The 22,979-nt window shown below is 37.8% G+C and overlaps 1 protein-coding gene across 1 annotated transcript in view; it reads right to left on the bottom strand.

Annotated features, from left to right (window-relative positions):
* Nucleotides 1-22,731, bottom strand: part of CLGN (calmegin) — a 59,248-nt gene extending 36,517 nt beyond the window's left edge. Inside the window, exons 1-4 of the mRNA XM_059168354.1 lie at nucleotides 22,620-22,731; nucleotides 5,385-5,537; nucleotides 2,893-2,966; nucleotides 2,169-2,227 (exon numbers count right to left, since the gene is read on the bottom strand). Coding sequence (XP_059024337.1) covers nucleotides 2,169-2,227; nucleotides 2,893-2,966; nucleotides 5,385-5,528 — 277 coding nt within the window. The 5' untranslated portion in view covers nucleotides 5,529-5,537; nucleotides 22,620-22,731. The remainder of the gene's footprint in view (nucleotides 1-2,168; nucleotides 2,228-2,892; nucleotides 2,967-5,384; nucleotides 5,538-22,619) is intronic.
* Nucleotides 22,732-22,979: the final 248 nt, after the last annotated feature.

The raw sequence follows: 22,979 nt of genomic DNA, 5'->3' as shown, positions 1-22,979 counted from the left end.
TTGGGAAACTTGGACAGCCACATGCAGAAGAATGAAATTGGGCCATTTCCTTACACCACACATGAAAATAGACTCAAAATGGATGAGGCCTAAATGTGAGACAGGAATCCATTAAAATCCTAGAGGAGAACACAAGTTCTATGACCTCAGCCACAGCAACTTCTTGCTAGACACGTCTCCAAAGGCAAGGGAAACAAAGGCAAAAATGAACTTCATCAAGATAAAATCTTTGGCACGGCAAAGCAAATAGTCGACAAAACCAAAGACAACTGACAGAATGGGAGAAGATATTTGCAAATGACATATCACATAAAGGGCTAGTATCCAAAACCTATAAAGAACTTGTCAAACTCAACACCTAAAGAATAAATCATCCAATCAAGAAATGGGCAGAAGACATGAATAGACATTTCACCCAAGAAGACATCCAAATGGCCAATAGACAAGGAAAAAAAGCCCCATATCACTCGGCATCAGGGAAATACAAATCCAAATCACAATGAGATGCCACCTCACACCAGTCAGAATAGCTAAAATTAACAAGCCAGGAAGTGACAGATGTTGGTGAAGATGGGGAGAAAGGGGAACCTTTTACACTGTTGGTGGGAATGCAAGCTGGTGCAGCCACTGTGGAAAACGGTATGGAGGTTCCTTAAAAAGTTGAAAATAGCTACCCTGTGAGCCAGCAATTGCACTAGTGGGTATTTACCCTATAGATAAACAAATGCAGTGATCTGAAGGGGCATGTGCGCCCCAATGTCCACAATAGCCAAGCTATGGAAAAAGCCTAGATGTCCACCAACAGGTGAATGGATAAAGAAAATGTATATATATATACACACACACACAATGGACTTCTACTCAGCCACCAAAAAAATAACAAACTAGAGGGTATTATGTTAAGCAAAAGAAGTCTATCAGAGAAAGGCAACTTTATGAACTCACTCATGTAGAATTGAAGAAACAAGGCAGAGGATCATAGGGGAAGAGGAAAAAATGAAACAAGACAAAACTGGAGAGGGAGACAAACTGTAAGAGACTCCTAATCATCAGAAACAAACTGAGGGTTGCTGGAGGGGTTGGGGTGGAGGGATGGGATAACTGGCTGAAGGACACTGGGGAGGGTCTGTGTTGTAATAAGCACTGGGTATTATATAAGACTGATGAATCATAGACCCGTACCCATGAAACAAATAATACTATGCATTAGTTAACTGAATTTAAATTTAAGAAAAACATTGATTTGGGAAAATAAAACAAAATTTTAAAATAAGAAATAATATCTGCAACTGTATGCATGCCTGCTCTTTTTTTCTCCTATCCAAGAATGCTTTCATTTTCTCAGCTAAAATTATACTTCTCTGACTTTTCATCAATGAAATTACAAAATGTGGTTTGTTGCATGGATATATCAACACTGTATTTTTTAAATGAGATATTTTAAAATTACATGAGATAAAGAGCATCCTTAACACAAATAAACAGTTTGCATCAGTCAATTTATTTTTATTTTTCATTATTTTTTTCAAAGATTTTATTTACTTATTTGACAGAGATCACAGGTAGGCAGGGAGGCAGGCAAAGAGAGGAAGGGAAGCATGCTCCCCGCTGAGCAGAGAGCCCAGTATGGGGCTTGATCCCAGGACCCTGGGATCAGGGCCTAAGCCGAAGGCAGAGGCTTTAACCCACTGAGCCACCCAGGCACCCCCAGTCAATTTACTTTTAAATATATGGTACTCATCAGCTACTTTCCTTACTTTGTAAAAGTTACTGTGGGGATTTAGGGGCATCTGGCTGGCTGAGTTGGGAGAGCATGTGACTTTTGATCTTGGGGTCATAAGTTTGAGACCCACATTAGGTATAGAAATTACTTAAATAAAACTTAAAAATAATAAAAAATAAAATTTAAAAAGTTATCATGGGAATTTAAATTTTATTTTGAAAACTATATGCCTAACGAACATAAATTAAAGTCACCCTTCTCAGGTTAGGCCAATTAGCCCTCAGAAATATTAATAAAAGGAGACAAAAGACTGAACATTCTTTTGTGAAGCATGATGGGGCCCCAGACCCCATACACCTTATCTACATTTAATAGAACTATAATCTGTAAAGCTAGAGAACTCGGGTCATTCTGATTTTATTGAATATTTAAATAAGTATTTTACCATCATATATAGAAATCTCCGCATCTGTATCATCTTTCTTTGCTTTTGATAAGACCCACCTGTAAACAAAGATAAAAGCAAATACGTATCATTAAAACTAAAAACCATCAATTTATAGACATAATGCATATTAGAAATAAAACAAAAGATCATCCAACAGTCACTTCTCATTAAAAAATAAATGCTTAGAGGTTAAATAAAGATGTCGATATAGAATCCTGCAAGGTTAGAGTTAACTCATACTTGGAATCCACAATTTACTAGTTGTATGATCATATATAAGATATACTAAGCCTCAGTTTCCTCACCTGTAAAAAGGAGATAAAGATAGTACTTACCTACCTACTTGGGACAGTATCTGGTATATAATAATCAATAAATAGTAACTTTTTTAAACCAATATTTAGGATGGAACAGTAATTTGAATTTGTTATCTGAAATTAGATTAATAATATCTATCTTTACAGACAAAGAAATGTTATAAAATTTTACTTTCTATTCTTAATTTATTTGTATTATTTTCTTTGTGTAAATGAGTAACCCTTCAAGTTAAACATTTCTATCGATAACAAAAATGTGTTATGGTACCGGTTACACTGCCAAACAAAGTACTTTAACATTTCTTTATAGTTTTGTAGTAGAGGTAATTTTCATAGATCAATAACCAGTAACTTCAAAAATGCTAATTAAATCAAAGAAAACATTCTCTTGAATGAATACTCACCCAGCCAACCTTCCACTATCAAAAGTTTCTGTAAAATATACTTCTCCTTTAGGTTGAGGTGTCTTATATTTAATCTAGAAAATACATTTTTTAAAATCTAGGTTATTCATCTTTGCAAATATTTTAATTAAATAATCTCACTAGTTAAGAACCTGATATGTAATGCACATATAAATAAAATAAATAAAAGGTGACATGGCCTCAAAACTTTGTATCCTAGTAAGATACAAGAGAGTATCAGAGATACAATGCCAGAAAAAAAAAATACTGTATAAGTGCAGACAGAGAATATACTGATTCCTTCTATTACAGGAGGGATGGGAAAAAATTCTATTAGAGAAGGCCTCATGATAGAGCTGACATGGCCTTGAAAGGATCTTAACAGGTGACAATATTTGGGAACACAAATCATTAGAAACAGAGGAAATACCATGATCCAACGTGTATAAGATGAAAAACTTAGCGAGCATATAGACTAGTTTAAAATTAACTCTTAAATTCCACTGTTACATGATAGAGGATGAGGATACCTTTTGGAGAGATTAGGAACCCAGAGCAGAAAAAGACTCAATAGAGAAAGCACTGCAAAGCAATTATCTGCAAAGCAGTTTCAAGGGCCCTATAAGAGTTAGCGGTTGCAATGATGGTAATGATATTGGTGGTGGGAATACGGTGGTCCCTTTAATTCTCATAAGACTTCTATGAGCAAAGTACTATTATTGCACCCAAGTTACATCCACTGTCACACAGTTAGATAGTTAGGGGACATCACAGGAGCTCAGGCTGCCTGCCTCCAAGCTCATACACTTAACTGCTGTGCTATACAGAACATACCAACAAAACAATTTAAAAGATTAACTCACTGACAAATTATAAAGAGATAATTTGAACTGATGAAGAATGAATAAGTTCGCCTAAAGTAACAGATCAATTTGGGTCCTTTCTAAATCAAACTCTGTGATTCTATCTCTACGAGATTTCTTTTCTCAACCTTCAGGGCAAAGGATGCAGAAGGACCTTTTCTATTCACTGTCCCTACCCCAACCTGAGAGTACATTTCCCGTCTATTTAACAGGGTAGAAATCAATAATCAAACATAATTCCATGTAATTACTGAAGGGTCAAGATTCTAAATACCCAAGTTTTGTATCAACATGGACGGGACTGGAGGAGATTACGCTGAGTGAAATAAGTCAAGCAGAGAGAGTCAATTATCCTATGGTTTCGCTTATTTGTGGAGCATAAGGAATAGCACAGAGGACATGGGGAGATGGAAAGGAAAAAGGAGTTGGGGGAAATCGGAGGGGGAGACGAACCATGAGAGACTGTGGTCTCTGAAAAACAAACAGGGTTTTGGAGGGGAGGGGAGTGGGAGGTTGGGCGAGCCAGGTGGTGGGTAGTAAGGAGGGCACATATTGCATGGAGCACTGGGTGTGGCGCATAAACAATGAATTCTGAAACACTGAAAAGAAATTTAAAAAATAAATTAAAAATTAAAAAAAAAAAGATGCCACTTCCTCTCATTTTTTACAAACGTCACCAAAGGCAGTGAAAGTGTTATGTATCTCCCAATTTCTTTGAAGTATTAACCTTCCAATGACCCTTGTAGGAGCTGCACCTAAGTCAACCAGCAGCTCTCTGATTACTTACTTTCTGCATACCACATAAACTAGGTTGTAAAAGAAACGTCCTTGTGGAGTTTACAATCTAACAAGAGAAAGAATGTTCACAGCTAAATAACACTTTCATTTGCAAGCAGAAAACTCTCCAAGTAAGTGAGGCAGAGAAGTCTGTAACAGCTAAATGCTATGGTCCTTGGCCCTTTACGCAGCTGCTAGCACAACAGAATTGATCCATTCTTACCATCAACAAGATTTCTGAAAAATTCTCCGAGGTCCCAATCTTATCTGTGAATGGTCCTCACTGTACAAGTTCTTCTGGACTGTCAGAATGTGCAAGAATCTCTGCAGGGTTCTTCAGACTCGAGTTAGTCACCTCCTCAAACCACATCTTAACCAGGCTGGGCCAGGACACAGGTGCCTACCTCATGATCACTCCCCCTTCTGATTCCTTCTCTTAGTTAGCATTTCCTTTCCTCAGAGAAATAAGTAAAACTACTTGTTTTACTTCTAGGAGAACTGCAAATTATGATACCTTATGTCCTTTCTGAAGAGGGCTGGCTGTGTCAGAAGTGAGATTGGAAACCTTTCAGATAGAAATCCATCAGTCCTCTTCAGCAGTCACAAATTCCTATTCTGACAGTAAAAACCTTCCCCATATTTACATTGTAATAAAACTGAGCTAGGAACAATGCATAAATTTCTGTAATACATGGGCACTTTAAAACACAGCAAGAAATTTTGGGGAAAAAAACAGCGTTTTCTATTCATTTACAAAATGAATACTGTCAGAACTGAAATGAATCTTTAGGGTTCATGCTCCTCTGTATCCTGTAAAGAGAAAACTTACAACTCAGTTCACAATAACCTTACCTCTGAGGAGAGTTCACCTTCATTAACATCAATCTCTTCTGAGTTTTCATCAAAATCTTCCATCTCAACACCATCATCCATAAATTCTGCATTAATTGAGATGAACATTAGTGCCAGACATGGCCAAAAGCTTTGGAAATGCATACCGATTACCTGTGAAGTTAAAAGTTATCAGTGAAAATAAAAGTTGTGAAAAATAAGTACACTTACAAAGAAATAATTTCTCTTTAATACCACCTTTATTCTAAGATGGCTTTTAAAACAAATCATTGGCAAAATTATGTATATTACACTTTGAACAAATAAAAACACAAACGTCAAATACCCACAGGACACAGATTCTAGAGCTACCCACCTGCCTCTATTAACAAAGAGCCAAGCAACACCTGGATGGCTCAGTCGGTCAAGGTCAAGCGGCTGACTATTGGTTTCGGCTCAGGTCATGATCTTAGGATCCTGAGATCCAGCCCCACCCAGCGCTCTGCTCAGCAAGGAATCTACTTGCCCCACTCTCTCTCTCCCTCCCTTCCTGGCCCTCCTCTGCACACACACTCTCTCTCTCAAATAAATAAAATCTTAAAAAAAAAAAAAAAAAAGGCGGGGACCCCTTTAAAAGAAAGAAATAAGGCTCATGATTCTTAAATGTTTATTTTTTAATTACAATGTTGCTTAAGTATATATAAACATACAACCCGAGTTTCACAATTATGAAACCAAAGTACATCTACATATAAACACCAAAAAAAAGCCTAAAGAAAAATAATTTTATCACAATTTAATATGACAGTCTTTTCATGAATCAAATCACAGCTGAAAGAACAATCAGAACAGCAATCAGGTTGACTAAGTTGGATTAACATTCTTTTACATTTATCATACTTTGATGACTGAATAATCTCACCATGTCTCCATTTAAATACTGCTAAGTGTCCATTCCTTATTACAGCATTAGAAACCAAACAGAATTTACCTGACTCTTGGCAGAAATATATAATTTATGTCTTGCTCTGTTCCCATTAACATGTTAAAATTCAAGTTTTATTTTTTGGTGCCAATGGCCTTTCAAACGCAAAGTAAATTTGGAAACTGAAAGAATGTGGCAGGCCTTGGTTATGTGGTGTGCGAGTGATCCAGATGACGCACAGTACAGCTCTATTATTATTTTTTTTTCAGTTACCATCAACATGACAATTTTTTTAAAAAAGTAAATTCTTGGGGCGCCTGGGTGGCTCAGTGGGTTAAAGCCTCTGCCTTCAGCTCAGGTCATGAACCCAGGGTCCTGGAATCGAGCCCCGCATTGGGCTCTCTGCTCCTCGGAGAGCATGTTTCCTCCTCTCTCTCTGCCTGCCTCTCTGCCTACTTGAGATCTCTGTCAAATAAATAAATAAAATCTTAAAAAAAAAAAAAAAGTAAATTCTTAGAGAAAACTCTTACATCTTCCAGAAAATATCAATAGCTGGGTCTGCTTAAGAAACGCTAGATTTATGAGATAAGCAATTTATATCCACCAGAATGGCTATAATAAAAAAGAGACATTAACAAGTGCTGGGAGGAGGTAGAGAAATTGTTATCTTTATGCTGGCAGGAAGGTAAAATGATGCAAGTTTTGTTAGCTCAGATGGCAGTTCTTCAAGTTAAAAATAGAACTACTCTATGACCTACCAATTCCACCAGTAGGTATCTGCCCCAAAATTTAAATATAGATGTTTTAAGAAACAATTTTCGTAATAACCAAAAAGTAGAAACAACCCACATGTCCATCAACTAATGGTTGAACAAAATGTGAGCTATCTAAACAGTAAAATATTATTTACCCATAAAACCGAATGGAGTACCAATATAAGATAGATGAATCTCAAAAAACATGCTGAGTGAGAGAGGCCAGGGATAAAACACCACATGTTGCATGATCCCATTGAAAAGATAGAGGCAAATCCATAGAAATAGAAAATAGATTTAGTGAGTGCCTAGGGAAAGGAGTGGGAAGAAAGGGTTAAGGGGTAATGAAGATTGCCTAAAACTGAATATGGTAATGTTATATAACTCTGTAAATGTATTAAAACCCATTCGCTTCCACACATTAAACAAGTGGACCTGAAGGTGTACAATGTATTAATAAAGCTGTTTTTAGAAAAGAAATGGTCAGATTATAAAAAGCTTTCTTCCACATAGTTAGCCCAAACGATTAGAACTTTTTTTTTTTTCTTTTTTTTTTAAATCTCCAATGTCAAAACCCCCATCCACCCACCCACCTCCCCTCTGGTAACCATCAGTTTGTTCTCTATAGTTAAGAATTTGCTACTTGGTTTGTTTTTCTCTTTTTTCCCTTTGTTCTTTTGTTTTATTTCTTAAATGCCACATAGGAGTGAGATCATATGGTATTTATGCTTCTCTTGACTTATTTTGCTCAGCATAATACTCCCTGGTTCTGTGTTGTTGCAAATAGCAAGATTTCATTCTTTTTTTATGGCTAATATTCTGGGGTGTTTGTGTGTACGCCTACCAATATATACCACAACTTTATCCATTCATCCATCAATGGACACTTGGGATGGCTTCCATGGTTTAGCTATTGTAAATAATGCCACAATAAACATAGGGGCACATACAGCCCTCAAATTAGTGTTCTTATAGTTTGGGGTATATACCCAGTAATGCAATTCCAGGATCATAGGGCAATCTATTTTAATTTTCTGAAGAGCCTCCACACTGTTTTCTACAATGACTGCACCAATTTGCATTCCTACCAATAGTGCAAGAGGGTTTTTTTACTCCACCATCTTTGTCAACATTTATTGCTTCTTATGTTTTGATGTTAGCCATTCTGACTAGTATGAGGTGATATTGTTGTTTTGATTTGCATTTCCTTGATGATGAGTTATATTGAGCATCTTTTTCTGTATCTGTTGGCCATCTGCATGTATTCTTTGGAGAAATGTATGTTCAAGTCTTTTGCCCATTTTAAACTGGATTATTTGGGTTTTGGGTGTTGAGTTGTATCAGTTCTTTATATATTTTGGATACTAACCCTTTATCAGGTATGCCATTTGCAAATATCTTCTCCCATTCATTAGGTTTCCTATTAGTTTTATTGATTATTTCCTTCACTGTGCAGAAACCTTTTATTTTGATGTAGTCCCAACAGTTTATTTTTGCTTTTATTTCCCTTGCCTCAGGAGACAAAAATGTTGCTACAGCTGATGTCAGAGAGATTACTGACTGTGCTAACTTCAAGAATTTTTATTGTTTCAGGGCTCACATTTAGGTCTTTAATCCATTTTGAGTTTGTTTTTGTGTATGGTGTAAGAAAGTGGTCCAGTTTCATTCCCTTGCATGTGGCTATACAGTTTTCCCAATACCATTTGTTGAAAAGACTTTTTTCCCATTGTATATTCATTCCTCCTTTGTTGAAGGTTACTTGATCACATAATTGCAGGTTTTCTGTTCTATCCCATTGTTCTGTGTATCTATTTTTATGCCAATACCATACTGTTTTAATCACTACCACTTTGTAATATCACTTGAAGTCTAGAATTGTGATGCCTCCATTTTTTTTTTCCCCCTAAGACTGCTTTGACTATTAGAGGTCTTTTCTGATTCCACACGTTTTAGGATTGTTTTTGTTCTAGTTCTATGAAAATTGTTGTTGGTATTTCAATAGGGATTGTGTAAATGTGTAGATTGCTTTAAGTAGAATAGACATTTTAACAATATTTGTTCTTCCAATTCATGAGCATGGAAATGTTTTTCCATTCCTTTGTGTCGTCTTGAATTTCTTTCATCAGTGTTTTATAGTTTTCAAAATAGAGGTCTTTCACCTCTTTGGTTAAGTTTATCCCTAGATATTTTGTTGTTTTGGGTACAATTGTAAATGGGAGTGTTTTCTTAGTTTCACTTTCTGCTGCTTCATTATTAGTATATAGGAATGCAACAGATTTCTGTTGTCCTGCAACTTAAATGAATTCATTTATCGGTTCTTGTACTTTTTGGGTGGAGTCTTTAGTGTTTTCTATATATAATATTATCTCATCTGCAAATAGTGAGTTTTACTTCTTCTTACCAATTTGGACCTTTTATTTCTTTATGTCATCTAATTGCTGTGGCTAGGACTTCCAGTATTCTGTTGAATACAAGTGGTAAAAGTAGATATCCTTGCTTTGTTCCTGACCTTAGGAGGAAAGCTCTGTTTTTCACCATTGAGTATTGTGTTGGTTGTTGGTTTTCATTTAAGGCCTTTATTATTTTGTTCCTTTCTAGACCTACTTTGCAGAGTTTTTTTTTTTTTTTTCTTTTTTACTAGGAATAAATGTTGTACTTCTTCAGATGTTTTTTCTACATATATTGAAAGGGTCATATGGTTTTTATCTTTTAATAATGTGACATAACATGTTGATTGTTTTATGAGTATTAAACCATCTTGCATCCTGGAAATAAATCTCACTTGATTGAGGTATATGATTTTTTTAAACATACTGTTGGATTCAGTTTGCTAATATTTTGTTGAGGATTTTTGCATCTATATTCATGAGAGATATTGGCCTATAATTCTCTTTTTTTGTGATGTTTTTATCCGTTTTTGGTATCAGGATGATACTGGCTTCACAGAATGAATTTGGAAGTTTTCCTTCCTGTTGTATTTTGTGGAATAGTTTTAGAAGAATGGGTATTAATTTTTTCTTTTTTAAAAAAATACTTTATTTATTTATTTGATAGAGATCACAAGTAGGCAGAGAGGCAGGCAGAGAAAGAGGAGGAAGCAGGCTCCCAGCTGAGCAGAGAGCCCAATGTGGGGGTCGATCCCAGGATCCTGGGATCATGACCTGAGCCGAAGGCAGAGGCTCCAACCCACTGAGCCACCCAGGTGCCCCTTAATTCTTTTTTCAATGTTCGGCAGAATTTGCCTGTGAAGCTGTCTGGTCTTATACTTTTGTTTGTTCAGAGTTTTTTGATTACTGATTCAATCTCATTGCTGGTAATTGGTCTGTTCAAATTTTCTATTTCTTCCTGCTTTAATTTTGGTAGGTTACACATTTCTAGGAATTTATCCATTTCCTCTAAGATGTCCAGGTGGTTTGCTTACAGACTTTTATAATATTCTGTTACAATTATTTGCATCAGTTGTTTTCTCTCCTCTTTCATTGGTAATTTTGTTTATTTAGGTCCTTTTTCTCTCTCTCTCTCTCTCTCTCTCTCTTTTTTTTTTTTTGTTAAGTCTTGCTAGAGGCTTATCAATTTTGTTGATCTTTTCAAAGAACCAGCTCCTGGTTTCACTGATCTGTGATTAGACCCTTCCTAATGAAATCAAAACTTTATATGAATATATCAAATTAAATCAGTAAATCAAGTTAGCCTTGGTTTCTTCTGTGGGACACTGACTATAACACTGAGGTTTACTTTGAAAAATGCATTTTTTAAAAATCAACTGATCTGCCATAATTGGAATATTCTATATTATAAAGTATGTTAATACCACCATTTTTATGGACAAAGACAACACAAAAATTGATGTATGCTGTTATTTGTTAGGAGAGTTTGAGCTCCCTGAATCATAAAAAAGAGGTGTAAGTGAGATAGAAAGTAAATTTAAAGAGATCAGTTTGACTCAATAATCATAGGTAGGTTTATTTAAATTTTTTTTTACTATTGGCACAGGAATGAGTGCATTTGCAAATTGCTTATGAATTGTTAATAATTCTAAAAGCTTCAGTTCTCAAGTTTTAAGTCTCTCATGATTTCCATAATGTAGTAAAGTGTTTTGCTTGACTCACTATCAATAACATTTAAGTAAAACAGAAATGCATAAAACAATAGCAGTAATAACGATACCACTTGTGGCCCATACCTTCTTCAAAATGAACACAGACTTTAGTTTCTTAATAATTAATTTGTTGAAAAAATTTATTCTAAGTGCTTTGTTTGACTTCTGGTGTATGGGGCTGCTGGGAAAGTTTAGGGAACACCAAGCAGGCAGTACTCTACTGAAACCCTATTCTTACTTCATCCAGAACAATCCCATTCTGTTTTCTATATTACAGTTCTTCCTAACTTTCCTTCAGAAATAGTTAACAGAGCTTTAGGAAAAAAGTTTAGAAAATCTTTTATCTTAAAAGTCTGAATATTGTCTCTAAGGCTCTATGACTATAATCATGCATTTGCATAAAGGGATAAGCTAAATTAATCTCTGCAGCCCAGGACATGAGTAAGAAGGCATTACTACTTCCAGTCTACAAATTGAAAACAGATTTAAAAACTTGGTCAAAGTCACATGGGTTGAAAACATGAAACAAGATCAAAATCTAGAACTGTATATCAATATACCATGCTATCTTTTAATCTTACCCCACTGCATTATCATATACTTTTTGATAGAGCAACAGAAATTACAAAAATGGTAATGGCACATACTTTGAACCTCTTGGAAATTTCTCAGATTTAGGTTATTAGTATTAAGCTAGGAAGATATTTACCCAGAAATGACCATATTACCTTACTACAAAAATGAAATACTTAAAAATAAAGTGCTGTTGGTCACAAACCACTCTACAGGCAATACAGTTCTACAGATAGTAGTCTCCATTTAAAAATGATGTAGTTCAAGGTCATTGCTGCTATTACTTTTAAATGAGAACCAGAAATACAGACCTAATAGTTTCTGCTTAATTCCTGAGTGCTCTATAATTATTCAGTGATGGACAAGCTGACAACTAAGAATTAAATCATGAAGGTCATAGTATTACTTGGAAGTTATCACACTATAGTGCCAATATGTCATTAAGCTCCAAACAAAATTGTGAGGTTTGTCACTTTATTATTTCTTAAAGGAGGTGGTAAAATATGGCCAGGTCTGTATTGTTGCATTGAGAGGCTGACAATGAGGTGAAACTACAAAACACAAGCAACTAATTTGTATAGTTAAAGTTACCATTTAAAACAATTTTAATCATTCAATTCAGTATTGCTAAGTACATTTACACTGTTGTACAACCAATCTCCAGAATTCTTTTCATCTTGTAAAACTAAAATCTATACCATTAAACAACAACTCTTTAATTTTTCCTCTCTCAAGCCCCTGGCAACCATCCTTCTTTTATTAGCTCTAACATGTTTTTCTGGCAGAGCTTTTAGGTTTTATCTACATATAATATCATGTTATCTATGAAGAAGTTTTATTTCTTCCTTTTCAATTTTATTTCTTTTTCTTGCCTAATTGCTCCTGCTAGGACTTCCAATACTATGTTGAACAGAAGTGACAAAAAACCCAGGAATACTTGTTTTTTCCTAGTTCTTAGAGAAAAAGTTTTCAGCCTTTCATCACTGAGTATGGTGTTAGCTCTTGGCTTTTCATATATGACCTTTATTATATTGAGGTTGTTTCTTTGTATTCACAGCTTGTTGTGTCTTTATCATAAATCTGTGTTGAATCTTGTCAAATGTTACTGCTGCATCAACTGAGATAATCACAGTTTTTCCCCTCTATTTTGGAAATGTGTTATATTGCACTAATTGATTTTCATATGTTGAATCATCCTTGCATGCCAGGAATAAATCCCACTTGTTCATGGTATAACCTTTTTTTTTTTTTTTTTTTTTTTTAAGATTTATTTATTAGGGAGAGAGAGAATGCAAGCAAGGGGAGGGACAGAGGAAGAGGTAGAGAGAGAATCTCAAGCAGACTCCCCACTGAACATGGAGCCCGACATAGGGCTCAATCTCACAACCCTGCAATGATGACCTGGACCGAAATCAAAAGGCAGACACTTAAGTGATTGAGGCACCCAGGTGCCCCACTGTATAATCTTTCTAATGTGCTGCTGAATTCTGTTTGCTAGTATTTTGTTAAGGATTTTTGCATCAATATTCAGTAAGGATATTGGTCTGTAGTTCTCTTGTAGTTTCTTTGCCTGGCTTTGGTATCAGGAAAACACCACCCTCACAGAATGAGTTTCAGAAAGTCTTCCTCTGTTTTAATTAATCAAAAGAACTAGAGGAAGATTGGTATTACTCTTTCTTTCAATGTTTGGTAGACTTTATTAGTTAAGCCATGCACTCTTGTGGGGTTTTTTTTTCCCTGTGATCATACATAATTAAATGACCAACAATAAAAAAGATTATTTAAAAGGTGCCATGAATTTATAATTTCTTAAAAATCACACTCAAACAGTCAAGGCTTAACAAAGAAATCACAATCAGAATCACTGAACATAACTGAAATGAAAAAAACCAGATGAAGAAACTTGTGGGCCGCTGTTAACACAATACTTAAAAGTAATGGGTTAAGCAGTCAACTTGAGTAGCTAGAGGCTACTCAAAATAAAGAATACAATATCACTCTTGGGTTTTATTTGCTGGGAGATGTTTCATTACTGATTCACTCTTCTTACTAGTTCTAGGTCTGTTCGGATTTCCCGTTTCATCATGATTCAGTCTTAATAGATTGTATGTTCTAGGAATTCACCCATTTCATCTAGATTACCCAGTTGTTGGCATACAATTATCCGTAGTATTTTCTTACAGTCCTTTTTATATCTATAGAATCAGGTATAATGGTATAATGTACCCTCTTCCACTTTAGATTTTGGTTGAGTCTTCTTTTTCCTTTTTTCTTACTCAATGTAGCTAAAGGTTAGTTAATTTTGTTGATCTTTTTGAAAAACTAACTCCTGGTTTCAATGATTTTATCTATTGTTTATCTACTCTCTATTCCATTTATCTCTCACTGAATCTTTATTATTTCCTTCCTTCTGCTAGCTTTGGTTTTTCTAGTTCCTTACGGTACAAAGTTAAGTTGCAAATTTGAAATTTTAATTTTTTAATGTAAATGACAGCTATGTATATCCCTCTTAACAAGAATTATACTGTATCCCATTAAGTTTTGGTATGTTGCATTTCTGTTTTCATTTGTCTCAAGATATTTTCTAATTTCCTTGTGATTTCCTTTTTGGCCTTTTGTCTGTTTAAGAGTGTTTCTTTGTGTTCCACATATTTGTGGATTTTTCTGTTTTCCTTCTGCTACTGATTGCTCATTTTATTATATTATAATTGAAAAAAACACTTTGTATGATTTCAGTTTTTAGAAATGTATTAAGATTTGTTTTTTGGCCTAACATATGGTCTATCCTACAAAATATTCCATGTGCACTTAAGAAAAATAATGCATTTGAATCAATATTCATCAGTAATATTGTCTGTATTTTCGTGTAGTGTCTGCCTGGCTTTGGTATCTGGGTAATAGGGCTCTCACAGAATGACTTTGAAAGTATTCCTGGCTCTTCAGTTTTTTGGATGAGCTGGAGGAAGATTGTTATTAATATTGATTTCAACTGACTGGTATTAATTTTTCTCTCTGTTGTTAGATGGAATGTTCTATACAATACATCCACTTGGCCCAATTGGTATATATTATTGTTCAAGTCTTCTGTTTCTTTATGATTTAAATAGTTGTCCTGGGGCGCCTGGGTGGCTTGGTCATTAAGCATCTGTCTGCTTTCAGCTCAGGTCATGATCCCAGGGTCCTGGGATCGAGCCCCACATTGGGCTCTTTGCTTGGCAGGAGGCCTGCTTTTCCCTCTCCCACTCCCCCTGCCTGTGTTCCCTCTCTTGCTGTCTCCTTCTGTCAAATAAATAAATAAAATCTTTTAAAAATAAGAAAAATAAATAATTGTTCTAAGTTATGCATGTTCAATGCAGCAAGCTTTCATTTATACGGTATAAGGTAGAACATTTAATGCTAATGCCACTCCCCCCCCACTTCCCTGCTTACAATAAACAAGCTAGCATGTCCAGGATTCTAAGCTTTCTGTGCATTCCTTACTCTACACAGATTGCTGAAATCACCAAATATCATCCGTGCCTCAGGAAGGAGGGAGGCAATTCAATGAAAGAAGTGCATCCATTTTCCTGCATCTTTGATCTCGTGTATGTTCTCTGCACTGCTTCTGGGCTGATTCAATAATAAATTAAAGTGTAGGTAACTTTAGCCAAGTATGAGATACCATTCTCTCTGACATCTGAAACAAAGGCCAAGCAGCCCAATCGATCTCAAAGAGTTTCACCAACATCACCTAAAAGCCCTCTTCATTCTCCACAGTGAGCCCGCAATCACAAATTATAAAGTGCAGCTCACTTACTGGTACTGAAGTAATGCTCACTCCCATATCAAAGGTGGCTGGAGCCCTAAAGGAAAGACAATTGCAGGATACCCAGTAATTGTTGTAAAGTGTGAGAAAGATTGATGGCTGATCACCAAGCTTTTTTCTCTTTTTCCAGGGGACATGACTGGACTATATTTTCTTTGGAGTTAGGTGGGACCCAGCAAAGCAATACCACTATATGCCGGTATAGTCTGAGTCTGAAGGCCTGAGAGCCAGGAAAGTCACTGGTATAACTTTCAGTCTGAAAGCCAGCAGGCTCAAGACCCAAACACAGCCAATGTTTCAGCTCAAGTCCAAAGACAGGAAAAGATGGAAGTGCCAGCTCTGACAACCTGGCTGGAGGAATTTCCTCTTCTTCACTGGAAGGTCAGCCTTTCTGTTTAGTTTAGAATTTTAGCTGATCGGATGAAGGCTACCCACCCCGGGGAGGGCAATCTGCATTACTCAACCTATCATTCAAATGTTTGCCTCATCCCCAGACACCCTCACAGACACACCCAGAAGAATGTCTGAGTATCTGGGCACCTCGTGGTTTGGTCAAGCAGACACGTACAATTAACTGCCACAGCCACCCACTCCTTCAGAAGACCAGCAGCCAGAAACTGTGCTGGGTCTTTGGGATAGTTTTATTTTCTGTGTATTTGAGCATTACCGTAACTAATACATACTTTTGACCAAGACCAGGTATTTTCTTCCTAAATCAGAAAAACCTAGAAACAATGAAAAGACCTCAAGCAATATAGCAAAAAGTAGAAAAAGAACCATAACAACAGAAATAATAATTGAAAATACAACTTTCTGGCAGTTCAGATACCAAAGTACTACAAAAGAGCCCAAGGAGTCTGGCTCTGATTCTGCAAAGTGAGAAGCTACTGAAGTTCTGAGATTAATGAGAGGAACAGAGCTGAAATCCTGGATATAAGAATATTATTTGAATTATATACTAAGGTCATTTTCAAAATTATATTGATGTAAACTTTATTTTTTTTTTTTTTTAAAGATTTATTTATTTATTTGACAGAGATTACAAGTAGGCAGAGAGGCAGGCAGAGAGAGAGAGAGGAGGAAGCAGGCTCCCTGCTGAGCAGAGAGCCCGATGCGGGACTCGATCCCAGGACCCTGAGATCATGACCTGAGCCGAAGGCAGCGGCTTAACCCACTGAGCCACCCAGGCGCCCTGATGTAAACTTTAGAATGATATATTTACTTATGTACTTAGGATTTATACTACCTCCGTAGAGTTCCAAAAGAATAGCTGAAGGCATCATGCAAAACACAACATAGACAAAAATATAAGCCTGCTGAGACGGGAACTCCTCATTTCTGTATTCACAGCACCCAAGAGGGCCAGCACATGATGCATAAGAACAGATACACATTCACAGAATGAATGAATGAATGAATGAACGAACAAATGAATGAATGAGTTCCTAAGTGAGAGGTGAAAAAAGGGAAAAAGATGTTATGAAGCAACCAGCTGGGAAGGGTTTGTTGTTGAGGCAACAGAACAGCAAGACATTTAGTGAAAGGGTTTCTATGCATTTAGAGGGAAGCTGGGAATAAAATGAGGGGGGTTCTTACTGTCCAAAAAAGTCTACAAGATCCTTTTTTTTTCTTTTTAATTTTTTTAAAAGATTTTATTTATTTATTTGGCAGAGAGAGATCACAAGCAGGCAGAGAGGCAGGCAGAGAGAGAGGAGGAAGCAGGCTCCCTGCTGAGCAGAGAGCCTGATGCGGGGCTCAATCCCAGGACCCTGAGATCATGACCTGTGCCAAAGGCAGCGGCTCAACCCGCTGAGCCACCCAGGTGCCCCAGTCTACAAGATCCTTAAAGAAAAAAATGTTTTTTTAGAATTAACTGCTGGAAAAATGTATGGACTAAATTTTTACATAATAGATGTCTGTAACTACTGTTTTGAGAGAAAAATCGTTACGTAAATATTTAAGACACTGGCCCTCTAAAGTTTGTTAAAACATTGATAAAAGTAACATAATAAAACTTTTCTATAGAGAAGAGAGAGAATGGTCTAGAAAGTTTGTATTTTATGATCTAATTTAGTATGGAGAAATTAATCATATTTTTTTAATTCTACACTATACCTATGAAGAAACATCTCTTTTTATGAGTTACTTGAGAATTTTGCTCCAGACAGACTGCATTTTAATAACCCAACTCATAATTTGCTAGAAAAGATAGTAAACAGAAAAATCAGATTAAAAGGTTTTGTGTTACCATATCACAAAAATACAATGGGACAAATTCTCACTAAAATTAGAGGGCATTCTTGGAATTTTCCATGTAGCAAATTGAAAATTCATGTAGCACACAGAAAATTCACTTTGAAGGATCACGGGAGATCCAACATGGAGAGGCAGGAAACAGTGGCATCTTAGAAGGTAGCCTACTTCCAAAGATGATGCAAGACTCCATTTGAAATGCAGCTCTTTACTCATGAAAGAAACTAGCATGCTTCAGAACGAGCTGCACAACAGATCTGTTAATTTTGTGATGGCTGATGTGTCCAGAAATTCAGGGGAGGTCAGCCAGTTGATATTAACATTCATCATTCACAAGTTCATTTAACAAATATTTATGATTGCCAGTTATGTGTCAGGAATTGTGTCAGTTACAGTAATTAGCAAAACATATATAGCTCTTGATCTCAAAGAGCTTACAGTCTAAGATGGAAGGCTGACACTGAAAAATTAACCCAGGTATAATATGTAAACCACAATAAGTGACAGGAAAGTAAGTTCTAAAGTTGGTAGTTGGAGAACTGAATTTACATGGTAGGGGAAAGGTCAGAGGAAGCCTGCTTGAGAAAGTCACATTTAAAGTATGACGCAGGAGCGCGCGGGTGGTTCAGTCGGTTACCATCGGACTCCTGATTTTAGCTCAGGTCTTGATCTCAGGGTCCTGAGATTTGGCCAGCGGCCAGTCTGGATCCCCTGCTCGGTGTGGAGTTGGTTTGAGATTCTCTCTCTCTCTCCCTCTCCTTCTGCTCCTGCCCCCATGCTCTCTAAATACATAAATAAATAAATAAAATCTTAAAAAAAAAATTTTTTTTAAAGGGGGCACCTGGGTGGCTTAGTCAGGATCCCAGGCCAGCCCCGCATCAGGTTCCTTGCCCAACAGGGAGCCTGCTTCTCCCTCTGCCTCTGCTGCTCCCCCTGCTTGTGCTCTCCCTCTCTCAAATAAATACATAAAATCTTTCAAAAAGTTTGGGTTTTTTTGGTTTGGGTTTTTTTTTTTTTTTTTTAAATGAATCAAGTGTGATGCAAAGGAGAGAAAGGAGTGATTTCCCTAGGCAAGAACAAAGCAACCAGCATGTGATGAAGGAACTGAAAGGGGAAGATTGGGGCAGGAAGAATGAGCAGTGCCATCTCGTGTCCACACTATTTTCAAACATATTGATCCCAATCTTTGCAGCACTCTGTGGTGAAGGTATTGGCATCCCGTTTATACACAAAGAAAGTGTGTTCTTACTCAAGAATACAGAGTGCTGCTAAACAGAGGGGGGAGACTCAAAGTTAGGTCAAGTTTTAGGTTATACATTCCTTTTATTAAGGCTTTAAGGTGAGAGGTTTAATTATTTAATTCTTACCAAATGGGATTAAAGTTCTAGGTCTATAAAATATAAGGTTAAATATTTTACATTCCATCCTTCAGACATACATTCCAGTTTCTGTAGGTTTTACATGTGAAAAGCCATATTTTTACGTGTATCCAAACTACGACTTATGTACATATGTATATAGACTTATGTACTATAACTACATATAGTTAGCTTAAATGGCTTTTAAAATCTCTCTAGCAAAGATTTTAAAGCAGTTTTAGGTTATATAAAAATACAATTACCAACAAGTTCATGGTAATACATTACTATGATCCTTTAAAATTTTACAGAGTGCTTACATAAATTTCAGGATATTTAAGAAAATAGTTGGCTTACTACTGGAACTATAACGATCACATATTGGATAACATAAATGTCTCTAGGTATCTCCTTTCCCTAACAAAAGCTAAAAAGAATGTTATTTTTAAAGATTTTATATATTCATTTGACAGAGAGAGAGAGATCACAAGTAGACAGAGAGGCAGGCAGAGAGAGAGGGGAAAGCAGGCTTCCCACTGAGCAGAGAGCCTGATTTGGGGCTCGATCCCAAAACCCTGAGATCATGACCTGAGCTGAAGGCAGAGGCTTAGGCTACTAAGCTACACAGATGCCGCTAGAAAAAATGTTCTTATTAATTGTTAATACTTCTAATGTCCTATGGTAGACAGAATACTGATCCCCTAAAGATATCTGCACCCCAATTTTTGGGTCTTGTGAATTTTACCTCACGCAGCAAAAGGGGCTTTAAAGATGGAATTAAGGTTTCCAGAGGCTGAAAACAGCCCCCAGCTGACAGTCAACAAGGAAACAGGAACCTCAGTCCTACAACCACAAGAAACTGAATTCTGCCACCAACCTGAATGAGCAAGGAAGCAGAATTTCCTCAGAGCTTCTAGTAAGGAAAGATACCCAGCTGACACACTAATGTTAGCTCAGTGAGACCTGTGTCAGACTTCTGATCTACTGAACTAGAGAAAATAAACTGGTATTGCTTTAAGATGCTATATTTGTAGTAATTTGCTATGGCAGCAATGGCAATAATACTTTTATCATTCCTGGGTTCCTTGATTACAGGTTCTTTGAAACTGTTACTACAAACGAAATCTTCATTGACAAGTACAATAACAATTTTCAGTTCTATTGACTACTGCTCCTCCTGACTGCCTCCTTCTTGGAATCATCTCCTCCCTTGGTTTTATTGTCACCATTTCTGATTCTTAACTCTCTTCCTTTTCTCAGCCTTGGACACAGGCATTTTCTCCAATCTTCTGTAAATGTTGCTATTCCTTAGGTTTCTGTCCCCAGGATCTCTTCTTACATGACATAAACTCTTGGCTTCTACCTATAAAAGATAGCCAAGGACTCCCAAATCTTATCCACAGCTCAAAAGTCACTCTGTAATTTCAAATCACTATCCCATCTTCAAGGATGTCCCAAAGTTTCTGCTAATTTGAACTTAGTCTTTCTTCCGAAACCTGCTTCTCTATCTATTGAATGTTCCTCCTCACTTAACTGTACCTCCAGTCAACTAAACCAGTCAAGTCACTTGGCCATTATCTTAAGACTATTCTTTCTCATGGATTCCCCTATGTCACTGGTGGCTGAACACACTTGGGCATTTCTTAAATGTCTTGTTCTATCCCCAAGCCACAACCTGATTTAGGGATCTATCATTTCTGAAACAGATTAGCAAACTCCCACTTTGCCTCATCACTTTCAGTCTGGCCAATCTCTAAATCTTTCCTCCACCTTTTCTCCGGCATGAGTTTTCTAAAACCAGTCTTATCTTAATGTTTATAAAAATGTACAGCAGTTCTCAGCATAAAATCTGTCCTTTTAAGACTAATTTCTTTCGCTCCCTTCAACACTCAACCTATGTATGTAATACATTAATACTATTCTGTATGCTGTATCTTATAACTGAGGTGCCTTTCTGCTGATCATTTTCAGTGACTGATTGAGGACTCACCCAAAACTGGTACGTCTCAAAGGGAGAGTTTAAAAATCACTATTTTTAAAGTTTTTAGTTGTCCTGCCGCTTTTGGAAGAACTCAACTACAGAATGATATAATAGAAAATACACTGAACTTGGCACATTCACACCAAGCTCCTAGTTCTATTATTGAAAAGGCAAGAGGTTAAAACTGTCTGAAGCTTGTTGTTTTTCATTTGTCAACTGCAAGAGTCAAACTAGATGATTTAAAAGGTCCATTAAAATGGACAATTCTAGCTTTCTACTTAAGAGCACTAGAACTTACTAGGCACAGAAAAGCAGTAAAGCTAACTTATAACACTGTTCAGTTTCTAGACATCCATCAACATATTTATTCATATACAATAATTAACTATATCAACTAGATAATCTAGATTATCTTGCTCTAAGACTTTAGGGATAGGTCTAAATGGTATTGGAAGATTCAACCAACTAAACGTGAAGGCAGAAATGTAAAGTGAAAAGAGGCCAATTTACCATTACCAAGGGAAGGCTACCTAGAGTGATTAAAAGACCTAGAGTGATGTAAAAATTTTAAAGCAAGCGAAATCTTTTATGGCTTTTATGAATCAAAATTTCAAACTTTTTTCCTAATTTGAGACTCCTTCCCACGGCCACTTTCTCTCTCCCCCTTTTGTGCTTTGTTGCCACTTGCTTTTAAGTCCCAAGCAAATGTCTCTTGTTGCTTGGGCGATGCTATAAATAAAATCAGCTAAAGCGTCTGATTGATCGTAAACAGGCTTTGGGCGATAATGAGTCTATAGTAATTAGGGCTTCACTGGATTCAACCCAACCCTCCCGTCCTTCCCTGGTGGCGCACAACCAGGCTCCAGGCAGTGCATCTAGGGAGTGGCCAGGAATTACAACAGGTCCCCGCGCTAAGAGCGTTGGGTCTCTTCGCCTTTACAGAGGCAGAGATTGTAAACTGCGTCTTTTTTAGTTTTGCTCACGTTTTCGTGAAAACTAGCGGGTAGGGTGAGGGGCGCCCAGACACGCCCCCGCCTTCCGTACATCCCTCCTGAGCGCGCACCTGCGCTGGAGCTTGGAACCGGGCTGAAATAGTAACCGCTGGAATAACGGACTCGGCTCCCTGGGGCCGCTCTAGCCCCCGGGGTCAGGCCGGGATGGAGAAGGCACCCGTCTTCCCTGCGCCCCAGCCCCAGCCTCAGCGCAGCAGGTGGACGCAGCAGTTCGGGAGGACCCAACGACCCGGCGTGGCATCCACTTCTGCCGCTCGTGGCTGCCTCTCCTCCTCCAGAGGCCGGGAGAGCCCACCCAAGAACCTAGCTCGGGGCACCTCCAGCCCCGAACTCCACAGCCAGCCCCCTGGCCGCAACCTGTTCAGCCTGGAGGGTAGCCAAAGAGAGGGGAGCGGCCCAGGAATCCCCGCCCTGGGCGTAAAAGCAAGGACTCCCATTCCTCACCCTAGCCCGAGCAGAAAGAGCAGCAGGCAAGTGGCCCACTGCCCACGCACCTGTCTTGCGGGTCCGTTTTCGGCAGTGGCAGCTTAGATGTCCGAGTCGCTGCCACTTGGTCCCCGCGCTTCCCCAGACCAGTCCCGCCGGCGGCCGCCCAGCAGCGACTGCTAACCGCGCATGCGCGTGCGGCCGCAGGCTGGGAGGAGGCGGCGGCGGGAGGCGCGTGCACCGAGAGGCTCAACCGCCGCGGAGGGGCGCTGCTGGGCGAGGCTTGTGCTGAGCGGTACAGCCAGCCCTAAGGCGCGTCTTCGGGCTCGCGCCAGCGCTGCCAGCCAGTCGTGGTATGGACCGGGCTCCTGGACTGGCATGGGACGCATTCCTCATTAGCCGGAAGGCTTTCTCCTCCCTAGGAGGGG

Source organism: Mustela lutreola, chromosome 1 (assembly GCF_030435805.1).
Source record: "Mustela lutreola isolate mMusLut2 chromosome 1, mMusLut2.pri, whole genome shotgun sequence".
In the NCBI taxonomy this organism is placed as follows: domain Eukaryota; kingdom Metazoa; phylum Chordata; class Mammalia; order Carnivora; family Mustelidae; genus Mustela; species Mustela lutreola.
The sequence above is the reverse complement of the archived record's forward strand: the minus strand, read 5'-3'. Positions and strand labels throughout refer to the sequence as shown.